The sequence below is a fragment of the Medicago sativa genome, chromosome 5, assembly GCF_051527215.1.
Source record: "Medicago sativa cultivar Bolivia chromosome 5, Bolivia_mono, whole genome shotgun sequence".
NCBI lineage: Eukaryota > Viridiplantae > Streptophyta > Magnoliopsida > Fabales > Fabaceae > Medicago > Medicago sativa.
Genome location: NC_140753.1, coordinates 2629820 through 2645522, shown reverse-complemented (window position 1 = coordinate 2645522; position 15703 = coordinate 2629820). Strand labels below are relative to the sequence as shown.

Below are 15703 nucleotides of genomic sequence, written 5' to 3'. Positions count from 1 at the left end.
AATTGTCACTTTACAATACCAATGCAGCATTTATTATTTTTTTTCCACTATTATACCCTTATTTATTAAATTTCATCCAACTTAACATCATAATGCCTGCACACAGAACAACTCCTAAATGTTGGGTTAGGTTCATGATGTTAAAACACTTTTTTTGAGGAAGATGTTAAAACACTTATGTCTGCATACTAAACAATTCCTAAAGGTTAGATTCATTATGTTCAAATAATAAACACAATGAATGCATACTAAACAATTCCTAAAGGCTGGGCTTGTGTGTAGTTGGAAAGAATTTGCTGCTTAAAAAACACCAAGGACGTGATGCACCAACTACTTGTGTTGGAGAGATTAAATTGATAGAGTACTCTCAAAATATGATGCACAAGAAGAGTAAAAGAATAATAGTATATACTGAAGGGATAACAGGAGAAAAAACGGGAAAATGGAAGGAAAAAATAACTAACATTTATGATTATATATCAAGCTGTGATGGCTGTACCCAGAACAAAATAGAAATTACATACTCCCTCCGTTCCTTTTTAATTGTCACTTTTGCAAAATTGTTTTGTTTCTAATTAACTGTCACTTTCAAAGTTCAATACAACATTAAATGTTGTTTTGCCTTTATTACCCTTGGTTATTTATTGCAGAGAGAGAAAGATATGAAAAGAAATATTAAATGTTGAAGGTTATTATAGGAAAAAGATAAATTGTTGTATCAAAAGTAGTAAAATGTAATTGTTGTCTTGGTTTGTGTAAAAAACCCAAAAGTGACAGTTAAAAAGGAACGGAGGGAGTAATTAGTAAAGTCACGTCCTGCTTCCTTGGAAAGAGGATGACAGTATCCTGAAGAGTCCGTCTGGGTTATCAGCATGTACCTGTTATAGACAAAAGTAAATCCTATTTTAAATAATATCACAAGAAAGCTCTGGAAAACACGATTCATCCTCATTTCATCTTAAATATGTATCCACATGAAACAAATTCCACAGAAAGATGAGCAAGTAATTCTGGCAAACACTCAATATAAAATCAACACTCATCGGCATGCAAGTTTCCCTCATAAATGCATACCCTCCTCAGTCGAATCAGGAGAGAAAATTTGCACCACTATGTGTGTGTGCGCAAGAGACATAACTAAAGCTTTTAAGCCTTTATGCTTCATTACTTAGGGTCCATGTTGAAATTGGACCTAACTCATCCGTACAAACCGGCTTAAGGTGAGGTGTGTATCCTCTTTATAAACTCTTATCAAGAGTCATATCTATCCAATGTGAGACGGGTTTTTCCCAATACACCCTCTCACGCCCAACATTGGTGCATCACCCGATCTAGAGGCTCTGATACCATGTTGAAATAGGGTCTACCTCATCCGTACAAAACCGGCTTATAAGGTGAGGAGTGCCTCCTCTTATCAAGAGTCCTATCTATCCATTTTTTTAAAGAGAAAATTGCAAAATATATTAATAACCAAGAACCAAAAGAGAACAAAGAATGTTTGAAGAGAAAACTACAGATCTACTTCTGGTAGTGTTGCTACATCTGCGGTCACTAACCTAAAATCCTTAAACCAAACATAACATAGAAAATATTAACAAAACTAGCTATATCTTATTAATCACTAAACCCTAAGAACAATTTGAAATTAAAAAAGTAAAACGTGCGAGTCGAGTATAGTAGGGATGAGATCAACGAGTCGTCATCTTCTTGAATTCCTCAAAGTTAACATTTCTGTCACAGTCAGCATCGACGCTGCTAACCATTCTCTGAAAGTCATTTAGGCAGCACTTCTCACCAAGTTTATTAAGAACGATGTGCAGCTCTTTTGGAGAGATGAGACCGTCCTTGTCGAGGTTGTAAAGGTCGAAAGCATCGTGAAGGTCGTCGTCTTTTCCGACAGCAGCAGCATAAGTGCAGTGAAAATCGGTGAATTCTTTGAGATCAATGTAACAGTCCCCGTTCTGATCAATCTGTTCCATCATGCGTTTTGCTTCACCAGATGTCATTTTGGATCCATGCGTTGAAAGCATTTCTTCCAGCACTAAGACAAAGATCTTTCTGTTGTTCTTGTCGAACTTGATGAAGATGTTACACACCTTATCTTCCATGGCGTAGTTGCTTTTTCCCGAAAGCAAAGGAGGGGAAGAAATGATTTCGTATTCTTGGAACCAAAACGGTGATTACGGTATGAACGACGAGGTGTGTAACATCTTCAACAAGTTCGACAAGAACGGCGACGGAAAAATCTCTCTCTTAGATCCGAAAGAAATGCTTTCAATGCTTGGATCCAAAACGACATCTGATGAAGTAAAACGCATGAAGGAACGGATTGATCAGAACGGCAATGGTTACATTGATCTCAAAGAATTTGCTGATTTCCATTGCACTCATGTTGGTGATGCTGCCAGAAAAGACGACGAGCTTCACGATGCTATCGACCTTTACGACCTCGACAAGGACGGCCTCATCTCTCCAAAAGAACTGCACATTGTTCTTAATAAACTTGGCGAGAAGTACTCCCTCGGTGACTACCTGAGAATGATAAGCAACGTCGATGTTGATGATGACGGAAACATTAACTTTGAGGAGTTCAAGAAGATGATGGCTCGTTGATCTCATCTCTACTATACACGACTTGCATGTTTTCCTTTTTTAATTTCAAATTGTTGTTAGGGATTAGTGATTAAGAAGATATAGCTAGTTTTGTTAATATCTTCTTTGATATTTTCTATGTTATGTTTGGTTTTAGGATTTTAGGTTAGTGACTGCAGATGTAACAGCTCTATCATGTAGATGTAGCAGCTCTACCAGGAGAAGTAGATCAGTAGTTTTCTTTTCAAACATTCTCTTTTCTCTTTTGGTCCTTAGTAATTAATATATTTTGCAATTTTCTCTTCAAAAAAATAAAAATAGATAGATAGGATTTTTGATGAGAATTTATAGAGAGAAAACCCTCCTCACCTTACAAGCTGGTTTTGTGAGGATGAGTTAGGCCCAATTTCAACATGGTACCAGAGTCTATCGATCCAATGTGGGACTTGGGTTTTTCCCAATAGACCATCATTCGGTTTCTTGAGAGTCAATGTTTGTCTAGAGCTTTTCAACATTAAACCAAATAGATCTGGACTTGGATTAACCAATCATGAAAGGAACTAATAAACTAATTATGCCAATATACAACCAACTCCTTGATGAAACAGCCGTTAGTGTTTTGTATGCCTGGTGAGCCAACAATGACATGTCATCTCGGATCATTTGCTGCCATGCAACCAATGCAACCAAATGTGAATTTTACATTGATTTCACAACCGAAATTTAGGTGAACCTGCTGCACAACTGCAGATAATCTCGGTCCTAAATATGTTTCCCTCTTCAAATTTCACAACCGAAATTTAGGTCAACCTGCTGCACAACTGCAGATAATCTCGGTCCTAAATATGTTTCCCTCTTCAAAAATTGTAAGATCTTATCCAACGAGACAAAAAAAAGAGGACATATGAATATTGATTTTAGTTTTGGTTCAGTTTATTTTCCTGCTATGTCGGCTATCTGGACAATACAGTACTGAAGAACATCTTTTTTTTTCCTGTCAAGTATATTCTCATCTAAGCCAAAGGGAGGAATACCCCGCTGTTCTGTTTCAGTTTATATTATGCTGTTCAGGCCAGCTAGAAAATTATTTGCTGCGAAAAACGCCCTTTTTTGCAGTCAAAACTTCTTTTCATCTTGCCCCAAGGGAGGTAAATGCCACAAACAAACAAACATGAACCTTGAATTGTTGAATGGCTTTGATCATCTTAGAATTCTGACCAACTGGGGAAAGTGTCAAATTACAAACTAGTAATAACATACCTTAGAACAGGCCTAGAAGACGAAAAGATTAACATAACTTCAGTTGAAAATGCAGTATGATATATGTCAAATTACCCTTAGACATCACCATCAAAATTGTCCTAGTATCAATTCCAAAAGAAAAAAAAAGAAAAAAAATCACTAGTATCATTCAAGATGTTGTACGGGCACCTAGCAGCACTAGATTTAAGTATATGTTGGGAATTTCACATTAATTGTGGTCCTCCACTAACCACCTTAGATGCGGCGGTATGTGGGTTGCCTTAGTTGCGGCGGTATGTGGGTTTCCTTCATTGCGACCTCTTGCACCATCCTTGTGTTATGTGAAGACTTGGATTTAGTCCCACATCACCTGGAGATACGACCTAAATGGTGCTTATAAAGTTTGGACAGTTCTCGCCTCACAAGTCAGTTTGTGGGGTTGAGTAAGACCAAACTCAAATTCTAAGATGGTATCAGAATCTATCCTAGATCCATTGTTGGGATGCCTGCATCATCCACGTCCAGGACCATTGGACCTAGGTTTTAGGGGATATTTTGGAAATTCTGCCATAATTTTGGTCCACCTCTAGACGCCTTGATTGCGGCATTTCAACTGCCTTCTTTGCAGCCTCCAACACCATCAGAGTTGGGTGTGAGGGGCTGTGTTTAGTCCAGCATTGCCTAGAGATATGGCCCAATATAATGCTTATAGAGCTTGGACAGCCACACCTTACTAGCCAGTTTTGTGGGGAGTTAGGTCGCACCCAAATTATACAAGTACATAATAAATAATTAAAAGCAACATCCTCTAGCCACACTTATTCCCTAACATCTACAACATTATGGAGCTAGTGGCTACTCACATTATTTGATTATGTTTTAGAAGATATCATGAGAATGGTCCATGTAAGGTGAAAGGCATGCAAAGAAGGGGGACCATACTCTAAAAAGAATAACCATATATCATACCCAGTGGCCAGCATCTTCAAGGACGTGCATTTCAACTCCACCTCCTTCCTCAGAAGCAATCTCCTCTGCAACATGGATTCGCTGAAGATCTTCAAGCGCCCATCTGTGTAGGCTTCTCTCTGCTTTCAAAAAGTTAATATGCACACCACGAGGTACATCTTCAACAATTTTCCTGTGAACAGAGTCATGAGATATTACAGGATCCACAATAATCTTGTAGTGTAAAAAATTGCAATTCAAATTTGAAAGTGATTGCATCTATTGTTAATCTTGGCATCGGTATATGCATTATTAATCATGGAATTTATTTCTTTGGCAGTACGTATTAAATATCAAATTAATAGCCATGCGAAACCTCTCACTATTATTCATTCTAATGATACACTAGACAGGACCTCTGTTGCACCGACACTTATGAACGAAGGCGTGTCCCGGTGTCCGACACCTACACGACACCAACACTTGTGATTACATTGAAATATGTCATTTTCTCAAAACTTTATCGGTGTCGACAGGTCCCTATTTTACTCAACTAGAGAAGGTTGATATGAACCAATACATTACAGCTAGTGTTGTTATCACAGTTCACAGTGCGTACCACAAATTTGTTTCTTCATAGGATTGATACATTTCTGATATCCCCTTGAGATCAAACACCCATGAAAAGCATGAATTAGAAGAGCTGGTAGGTCTTAGGTTGGTCACAACCCACTACATGAAATACACGAGGGAAAAAATTAAAAAATAATAGAAATAAACTGCCAATCAAAAGAACACTCTGCTTTTGGGCTCCGGCCCTTCCTTTATAAGAAATAAATTAAATAAATAAACATCTATTTATATTTGTTAGGTTTAATGTGAATTCTCTTATTTGTAATCTCCAACATATTCATCAAGGCAACAAAGCTCTAAAATATTTTAATAACTTAGTTAATCAGGCATCTGCTGAAATGATTATTACATGTATGACAAAGTCAGAACTCAGAATTCGATTCTGATCGACAAACAATCATAACTTTCCGGAAGGGTGAACCACAGACAATTCATGAATATAATATCTGTGTTCATCATTTAATGATTAGTCCTACAGTAGGATAGACTTTTCTAAAACTAACATCTGCTATCACCTGATGCCAATTTTCAATACTTGTCAGTTCATCGTACAGTCAATTGTGTAATACCCAATTATGTTTTTAACTTAGAATTCCAAAGTATGTCTTACTCCATCCTCAAATAGTAGCACGTCTAAAATCTGAATCCAATGTTTCAAAAAAGTAAAAACATTTGAATCAGTCTTTTGATTAAATTAAATGCTATTTGTTTGAATAATACTAACAACTTGGGTTTTAAAAAGTACAAAGTAAAAACATTTGAATCAGTCTTTTGATTAAATTAAATGCTATTTGTTTGAATAATACTAACAACTTGGGTTTTAAAAAGTACAGGTTGAGAAGATTTAGTCATTAGATTCATTGCAGTGATAAACTTAGCCATTCAATATTTTAAGAAATATGCTTACGAGTGCAATTAAAATAGAAATTATTATTTAATCAAAAAAGTAGAAGTTATTAAAAATGCCTAGTGGGGAACCTAGTTGGGCGAAAACAAACTACCAGTTGGTCCTTCCGCATCCTGGTCTGTTAAAGTAAAGCTGTCTACAATAGATCCACAGTGGGTCTGGCCCTTCTCTAGACACCCCCATGGCGGGAGCTCTATTACACCAAATTTCCCGTTTTCTTTTTTATTACATCAACTTTGTCTTTTAATTTTTTAGGATGGTAGACTCTTTTGTGTACAGGAGAATTTCCATGAGTCACAGATTTGTTAAAAGCATCAGTTTCACCTATCATGGCCTATTTAATATTATAATTGAACCAAGAACATGTGTGCAGTATCTAATCTAATTATCAATAAAAGAGTTTTAAATACTACATAACCAAGCAACAATACATGCACAATTTGAAAAATGGTCAGTATCAAAGTACGGGATGGCTCTGTTACGTACCTGTGCTACATCATTGGAAAATCCTTGTTGAATAAGAGCTTTGAGAATATCCTTCTTTGAAGAGACCTTCCTTAAGGAAAATACCATATAACAATAAAAATTTGCTCGCAAAAGGGACGGTGATAACAGATAGGGGAAAAAGAAAAATTGAGCGCGTAAAATTTAATTTCTATATGCATGATTTCAGTTGACAGAGTTCATTACATCATTCTGTGTATATAAACTTGCAAGAGAAGGTGTTTTGTTATGTATGTCTGGTTGTGCGGACAATGGGATAAAACACTGACAATAAATGTAGCACCGGAGAATGAACAGATGGTTAGATGGATCTGATATTTCGATAGCATGTAGATAGGGTGAAGGTGGTACTAATTCCGTAGGTTTCAGTTAATAACTCATCAAAAAATAACTGACAGTGGTAGATTGCTATGAAGGTGACCTGAAAATGTGTTTGAAAACAACAAAAGAGACTACACGACTGGTGAGAGTAGAAACCAGATCAAAACCGACAGCAGCAAGCGACAGTCACTAGTAAAGAAGTTTAATAGGGGGCCAAAAATGGGTCTGACGCCGAAAAATGGAGATAAGACACAATTTACGGGAGAAAGAAATTCACCAATGCACCAAGGGTCCACTAGATTTGTCTAACTGGGCTCTGAATATCATGTTGAAATATAAGAGAAACAAAAGGTATATAATGATATCAATGTACACTTCATAGTGGAGCTCAGTTATATATACAAAGATTAACACGACTATATTTACATGATATACAGAAAGTACAGCCACACCTACCCTATTTACATTCTAACACCCTTCCTCAGATGTCATAATAAATACTCCCTCTGTCACAAACTATAAGTCACTTTGAAATAGAATTTTGTCTCAAATTATAAGTCGTTTTAGAATATCAATGAAATTATTAATGTTTCTTTTCCTACCATACCCTTTACTATTTATTACTCTCTTCTTCCGCTTTTAATTTCTCTTTCTCATACCATTAATGAAGGATGATTTTGTAAAGTAACTCATGATTTCCCTTTCCCGTACAAAATTAGCTACATTTCATAATTTGTGTGAAATTGCCAGAGTGACTTATAATTTGGGACAAAGGGAGGACTACATAACGGAAAAAGACTGCACATACAAATTGTACACAATTAACATGGTTCAGCTCAACATCCTGCATCCATGGATGAAAATGGATCAAGTATTCTATAAAAAAAAACAAGAAGGCATGCGAATGTTTATGGAACTCTCAATCTCCTTTATCTAAGAACTACCTTACCACACTACCACTGGTCCTAGATGGCTAGATACATGCAAAACCCTACAAGGGTTATATAACCTTATGAACAATCTTTCTCACGCTCTTATCCTCATTCTTATATCTCTAACAATTCCCTAATATGCAAATTCACTAGTCTCTTTTAAAAGTATATATTTCACATAACTTAAACATACCATGATATGAGTTACAGATTGAATGTACTAACAGAATAGGAAATTGTGAATAACTAATAAAAACAAGAATTCAGGGCAAAACCAACAAATACACTTTGAGAATTAAGATCACCATTACACTCATTTACTCAAAAAGACAAGTTAAGTGAGAAAAGCAATGGAAGAATCGACTAAATATCTACCTCCTTTGGCAGTGTACTTAATAGGGATATGAGTTCTGCCGGGTGGTCCTCTCCATCTCCACCTGCTCGAACTTTTCCAGGAGTTGCATCCAGAATCCAAGCCTTCAAATAGCATAGGAACATGAGAGTATGGTCTAGTATAGCAAACAAGAACACATAAAGTATAATCATAATCTGATAGAAACTGGTAACAATCATAAAAAAATATAAAGGAAATAACTGATTTTTATTGAACAATTTTGCTTACTTCGGACAGAATTTAGATTGCAGCAAGAAATCTAGTTTACAGAATTATAAGAAGGAAAACTAAGATAGACACTTCCTATCCAAGAAGTTTGAGATTCTTGGTCTCTCCCTTCCAAGAAGTCGAGAGTTTGGTCTCCCCCAATCAATACCCGGTCCCAAAATAAAATGCCTACCGACATTTCCTTCCATTTCCCTATTTATTAAATAATTGTCAACGACATAACTGCGGCCTAATACATAATTGCTGCTTAATAAATATAATAATTGTGTGTCAACTTAGAATTTTAAGGGCTTTTTTGAACATTTTGAACTCATTCTGAAGTGTGGCACTGTAGAAGCTGCTACATCATTATTTTGGCTTCTACACTACACCGCTACATCCCATTATTGAGAACACTGGTCAGAATTAAACGACATCAAATTGGAATAATCCTATGACCCCCCCCCCCCCCCAAGTCGCATAACATCCAACGTCAGCACGTGCCCCACGTATGTGCATCCTCTGCACATTTTCCTGACATCAATGAGTGTACAGCATGGTTCCTTCCGGCCGCCATATTATGCAGGCACCTTTTCTGGCTATTCTGTCACACTTTTCAGACCTTGCCACACACTGAAACTTAACCAGTGATTTGTATACGCACCGTTAGCTTCCACCACAGTCCCATATGCACCGACCCCTAGACAGCATCACCCTCTGACACTATGTCAGCAACGACACACTATTATCTTCATTCTCACACAGTAACCAGACATGAATTTGGTTTATTTTGTCCTTTGCCTACAGTTCTGCTTCTCAGGCATGTATTTTGAAGTATTAAGATGATTAGCGGCAATATACTCAGGCATATATTATGAGGTACTAGAGTGATTGAAGAAAACCATTTTTCCTATATCCTGCATTTCATCCCTCTAAAAGTCTTATTAAACCTTGCAGTGTGCACAGTATTTAAAATAGCAAGAGAGAAAAATTGTCCCCCAAATCACATTTTTAACAAAAAATGAAAACAGTTTAAAGTTAATCCAAAATCAGTCCAGCAAAAGCAAACGACGACTAAATTTGGGCTTACTCTGACTGGTCTAGCAAGAGGTTTTGCAGCTTGGTCCACCATGCTCAAAACAACTGAACATACAGAACGAAGTAAGTAAAAATGACTTACAGATCCATTGAAAAAAGAAAAAAGTAATACACAATAACTAACCTTTTCCCCCAAAACTATGACCAACTAACACACGAGGTGTTATTCTTAGTTCCCGAACCTAACATGAGAGAGAATGACGTTACAAGAAATGGAAAATAATTTACATGTGTGCATAACAATATAAATTTAATCAGATCTCTTTAACTAAATCTTTTAAGTGCAGCAAATAAGTTTGATCAACCATTACATGGAAAACACAAAGGATTCACGTTCTCATAGTTGATATCATTTAACATTTCACATCAAAGAAAGGATAATGTATTGCAACAATAAATCAAGGGAAATAAAGTGCCAAGCAAAAGATAATTGAGGTATTCACCCAGTCTAGATGTAGAACATAAATCATGAAAGACATCCAAATGGTTCAGTACTGGATGTTCCATCTCATAGAACCACCAAGGTTTAAATTCAACCAGGAGAGCATGGCATTAAAGTCATATAGACCCCTGCCCCATTCTATATCACGCTCACCATATAAATATGATTTGTGAAACATGTTAAAAACACGTACCAGTTTCAAAACATCAAGAGCAGCAGAGGCAACAGTATGGGGATCTCTCTTCTTGATTGATGCTGAATCGCCATGACACCGCAGATCTACTAAAAGAAACTGTCAATACAAACACATGCAACAAACAGGAATCAGATTGATTTACATCTAGAGTGTTCTTACTTTGCAATCCCGAAGTTCATAATTTGTGATACCGTGAAAAGAAAATGTTGCCTAATAGTGGAGTTTAATAATTCAATCCATACTTATTATATTTATTCCATCATCAATAAACAAGAAGGTGATCATCTTTGTTGCAACTAAGGTTTTCACTTCATAAAATATTTTAAATTTTCAAAATCATGGAAATGCATGGTTCACTAATAGTGTGAATAACTCTAGAGTGTTAGCAGATGAAAATTAAATACATAGTCATGATGCATACTAAAATCATATAGTATTTATATGGAAAGTAAGATATAACAAAACTTGGCACAAAAGTGTACATAAACATACCTGCCACATAGGAAACTCTCTTGCCAATCTTTTTGCAAAAGTTCCTGAAATATCATTTTTCTTCAACAATGAATTATAAAACAAATAACTTATTCTTCCCATTAAAATTTTCTTGACAAACTATGCAAAAATATCTAACCCAAACTTTTGGCACCAAATGAGAACTACAACAAAAGAAGAAATTGAAAAAACAAAATTAAAGGTTTAACATCATTGATAAAGGAAACCGAGTCTATAAATGCTTTCAACATGTTCAAACACACATCATTAGGTATCCAGTAAAAAACAGATTCTTGTCGGCTTGGCGCGTACCAAACACAGCTGGGAAACCTCACGGATGCTTGGGGATGTCATTTTTTCCGCTTACATCCACACACGCACACACACACACGCGCGCGCACACACACACACACATGTATAGGAGGCATATCAAGTGAGTGGGCGTATCAAGTTAAATTTCGGTTATTATATTTCATCAGTATAACATGAAACCTTGGAAATAGAACCATTAGCCAAGATCAAACTCTCCAATGGATTGAATGTCCACAGACAATGACAAGGAAAGCCTTTAAAATAAGTTTTGCTTTTAGCCCATAAGGAATCCTAGAAAAACATCGACTTATTGAGTTTTAATGAACTCCTTTTTCCACTTGAATCCCTATAATTTCAATACCACAAATGTCATCCTTTAATATTGCATTTCAACGCAATGTGGCCCTTCAAAATATTAAAGATAAATGGCCACACCAGCAATGAAAAAAGATATTTAATTAACAACAACAACAACAATAACAATAAAATTAAAAAGGTATAGAAGTGGAACCATGCATTTGGAACTGGAAATATAAGAACCAAAATAATTGAACTTTTTGATTTAACAGCAAACGCGGATCCATTTTCATCGTTGAAAATCCAACGGTAAAATCAGTAAAATGTTGATCAATTTTCACCTGACTAGGAAAGCAAGACTTTTAAATGCTTGATGACATAGTAACTATTAATATTACAGACTTCCCAAATAGAACAAAGGTATTCTAAAATTCTATGTGAGTTTTGAGAACACGCAGAAGAGAAGTTTAATCAAGTGGAATACATTGCTGCAGCACGACAATCATGCACATTATACACAAACAGTAGCACTCACCCCAGTTTTTCCTGCACCCAAGGATACCGTGCAGAAAGACAGCTGTTGGTGGTTCGGGTAGAGATCTGGCCATAACAGAACTCCACTTCACCTGTATACCAAATAACTTATGTTTATCAGTCTATTGAAATGTTCACACAGTTCCAGAACTATATTTTACAAACTTTTTAACTCAATCTCCACATACAGTTTCAAACCAATTTGTTATGATTTATGAAGCCTTTTGAACATGATATTAAACAACTAATGGCTTAGTAAACTGTCTCGGTTTAAAATCAGACATCTCAATTCATCCTAAACCAGCAGGGTATGAGTGACATGAAGACCGACAAGAGTAGACGTTTTTTGATTGTCAACAAAGAACAACTAAACAAGATATGAATATAAAAATGAATACAACACTCACAAGCCTGCGTCTTAATGGACTAAATGTAAATAATACATCTAGAAACTGAGAAGATTAATCATCTGAAAAGTGCAGACAAATTCGTGCAAGATAAAATAGAGAATCAATAAACAAACAATACTTACAAGTGCTCCTTGAACCAAATCATATGCCTGAGACAAATAATAAATAAAGAGTTCTCAGTTGCAATAAACATGAACAAAATTAGATAATTCATTTGTTAAACTTCAAAATAAAGAATAAGATGAATTTAATTAGTATATTGTGTCAATGTAAAATTACTTTACACATGCATCCAATGTTTGTGTTGCCACGTCAATTAATGAATATGACAACTCATGTGTTTTCATATTCATTAGTCGACATCACAACAGATCATTAGGTGTATGTATAAAATGATTGTGCATTGACAAAGTATACTAATTAAATTCTTCTACCATTAGTAATTCATGATTAGCATACTAAAATAAATGAATCATAAAAGTGCATGCAATGAGCAGTGAAGATTACCAAAATGCTAGAAGAGCTAGCAACATCTTCCTTAAGTCCAACGGTATCGCGCACTAATGCCTCTGGTATGGTCCTAACTTTAACTTCACTTCTGGAGTGACTAAGATCCAATCGAGATACGTTGAAATCCTCATTCTACATTAAGAAACAAATAGATCAATGCATAATTCGCGAGGTTCAAAGTATCAGCATCTAACAATACTGTAAGTGACTAATAAAACAGTAACAGAATACAAATTTCAAAGCCTCGAACGGAAAAACAAGCATCATCGGAATCATGTAAACTGATTCAAGAACTGAAATAGTTAAAATTGCCAAAGCGAAGCATAAATGCGATATTGAATATATGAGAAATTTGTATTGCAGCATAGAAATAATCGAAGTGAAAATAAGAAGTGGTTAAGAATGGAAACCTGAGGAAAACGAAGAAAGCGAGGTGTTGTTGCGTTGTGTGAATTGGAGAGAAACGTTGAATTCCGATGCGACGAGTTAACGGCGGTGATGCAGGTGGAAGAATTGGTGAATAACGGCATGTCGGAGAGAAATGGAGACGCCGGTGAATACTGTTGGTTGGTGTCTCCGTCCGAATCTCCCTGACGGAGAAAGAGAGGAGCCGCCAAATATATAGCTTCAACGCTTTTTCTCTCTCTCTAAACACGCGCTTTTTCTTTAAATAAAAAAAATAAATCGTGGAAAATATTTTTATGTGACAGTTGGTATTTGTGACTGTGAATTGCCAACGCCCAACTGTATCAACTGCGGGGGCCGGTGCCACGTCCTTTAACACGTGCTGTGATCCTGGTTTCTTTGAATTTTTATTTATTTTTTGATGAAATGGTTTCTTTCAATTCAACTAATCTTTTTTTTTTGACGTAAACAAGATTTCATTAAGCAACCAAATCGGCTGCAATAGAAGAAGCAATACAAGGAGGACATTCCTCAATCCAAACGGTATCTGAGGAACTTAAAGTAAATTTAGCTAAAAAGTGAGCCACCGTATTAGCACTACGTTTAACATGACTCAATGAAAAGGAATTAAAACGGGAACTAAGACGATTACAATCAGCAAGAACCATACCAAAGTAAGATTGATTATTTGAGAGGTTGTGAAAACCACAAACCACATTTAGGGAGTCGCCTTCAAACATCACTTGGAAAAATCCCATATCTAGGGCAAACTGAATTGCTAGCCTTACACCCAATGCCTCGCCACTATCAGGATCCGGAAGTGCTTCAACAGACCATGTAGCTGCTGCTGCAACATTTCCATCTGAATCTCTAACAACAACACCAATACCCCACATATTGTTAATCGGACCAGCAGCGTCAACATTAACTTTATAACAATGTGGAGGAGGGGGGTTCCAAGAAATGGGAGAATTGGAGGGCTCCAGATTATCATTTGTTACATGTGTGTTCAACATTAAATTATAGTCATCTACTACATTCCAAGCCTTACAAACAATATCCTCCGCAGAAATTTGTTTCCCATCAAAACAAGACTTATTGCGAGCAAACCAAATACCATAACATAAAGAAAGAACATATGGGATGACTTCTAATGTTGAATGAGAAATGACATGATCGAGCCAAGATATAAAAGATAGGGGAGAATCCACTAATCGAACACCCAAAGGAGATTGAAACCACACCTTTTTTGCCCAGTTGCACCTTTTAAAGACATGGTTCAAATCTTCCTCAGCATTACCACAACGAGGACAAAAAGGGTCAATCATCATTCCTCTATGGATCAACTTCTTTTTTGTGGGGAGACTATCATGAAAAATTCTCCAAGCAAGATGAATATGTTTTGGGATGGTGCGAATGTTCCAAAGCTTTGCCCAACACTCTGAGTTGGAATTACAAGTAGAAGTTTGAGAAAGATCAGATTTCTCATAGGATGTTATAGAGTATAGACTCGAATCTAGAGATTATGTGATTTTTTATAAAAAAATATATATGTATTTCTTAGACGTGATTCTTATATTAGTTTACATCAAATATTTAGAGATTTCGTAAAGTAATTTCAATCTAAGAAAACAAGGTATAAAATGAATCAAATCTTTTTTAGAATATTTTGGGTAGAAGAGAAATTACAATTTTATTCCAAAATAATATAATATTACTAGTTAATTGGGGATGAAAAAATTCCTTATTGACTGACCTATCGATCAAGAGAATGAGAATTTTTTCGAAGTGTCATGAAAATGGAAGAAATCTTCACGCCAAATGTGAGAATATGATACTTTAAAATATAATTTATCTCCAAATGAAATTATATAAATATTTATAGTTTTATACGTGTCTAAAATTCCAAATTAACTCAATAAATATTTATTGTGTGAATTGATTTTCAATAAATATGACTTAAATGTAAAGTGATTTATATAATAGTGATTTTTTTTGGTAGTGTATATAAAAGTGAATTTAAAAAAATAAATCTGAAGCAGTAATCAATTTTATAAGGTAAAAGCTACAAATTTTAGCTTTAAGCATAACCAATTCTACAAGCAAAATCAATTCTCTTTTAACTCATTCAAACATGATAAAATAAATTCTACAATCTCTATGAATCACCGTTGATTCTCCAAAATTGAAACCAAACATATGTTAAATTTTGAAAAGAGGGTGTAGCTGGGTTGTCGAGATTCAAGAGCAAAAAACTACTTCTACCACGATATCGATGTCACGTGTATGGGTGTGCATCATTCATAAACCAAACAAAACTAAACTAG

The 15703-nt window shown here is 35.6% G+C and overlaps 4 protein-coding genes across 4 annotated transcripts; 1 reads left to right on the top strand and 3 right to left on the bottom strand.

Moving 5' to 3' along the window:
* Positions 1-319: 319 nt before the first annotated feature.
* On the bottom strand, positions 320-13674 carry LOC146919113 (alpha/beta-Hydrolases superfamily protein). Its single transcript, XM_085712359.1, has 14 exons — positions 13382-13674; positions 12969-13103; positions 12584-12610; positions 12053-12143; positions 10909-10952; positions 10414-10512; positions 9903-9960; positions 9771-9823; positions 8455-8556; positions 6809-6874; positions 5402-5514; positions 4804-4975; positions 800-878; positions 320-523 (listed from the first exon to the last, which is right to left on the bottom strand). The coding sequence occupies exons 1-13, from the start codon at positions 13499-13501 to the stop codon at positions 810-812; spliced, it is 1149 nt and encodes a 382-aa protein (XP_085568485.1). The 5' UTR covers positions 13502-13674; the 3' UTR covers positions 320-523; positions 800-809.
* LOC146919115 (putative calcium-binding protein CML27) lies at positions 1549-2243 on the bottom strand. The gene has a single exon (XM_085712361.1). The coding sequence runs from the start codon at positions 2106-2108 to the stop codon at positions 1689-1691; it is 420 nt and encodes a 139-aa protein (XP_085568487.1). The 5' UTR covers positions 2109-2243; the 3' UTR covers positions 1549-1688.
* Positions 2188-2753, top strand: LOC146919114 (putative calcium-binding protein CML27). Its single transcript, XM_085712360.1, has one exon. It carries the CDS (start codon positions 2188-2190, stop codon positions 2611-2613), a length of 426 nt encoding a protein of 141 aa, XP_085568486.1. The 3' UTR covers positions 2614-2753.
* Positions 13675-13855: 181 nt separating the features above from the next.
* Positions 13856-14704, bottom strand: LOC146919112 (uncharacterized). The gene has a single exon (XM_085710603.1). It carries the CDS (start codon positions 14702-14704, stop codon positions 13856-13858), a length of 849 nt encoding a protein of 282 aa, XP_085566729.1.
* Positions 14705-15703: the final 999 nt, after the last annotated feature.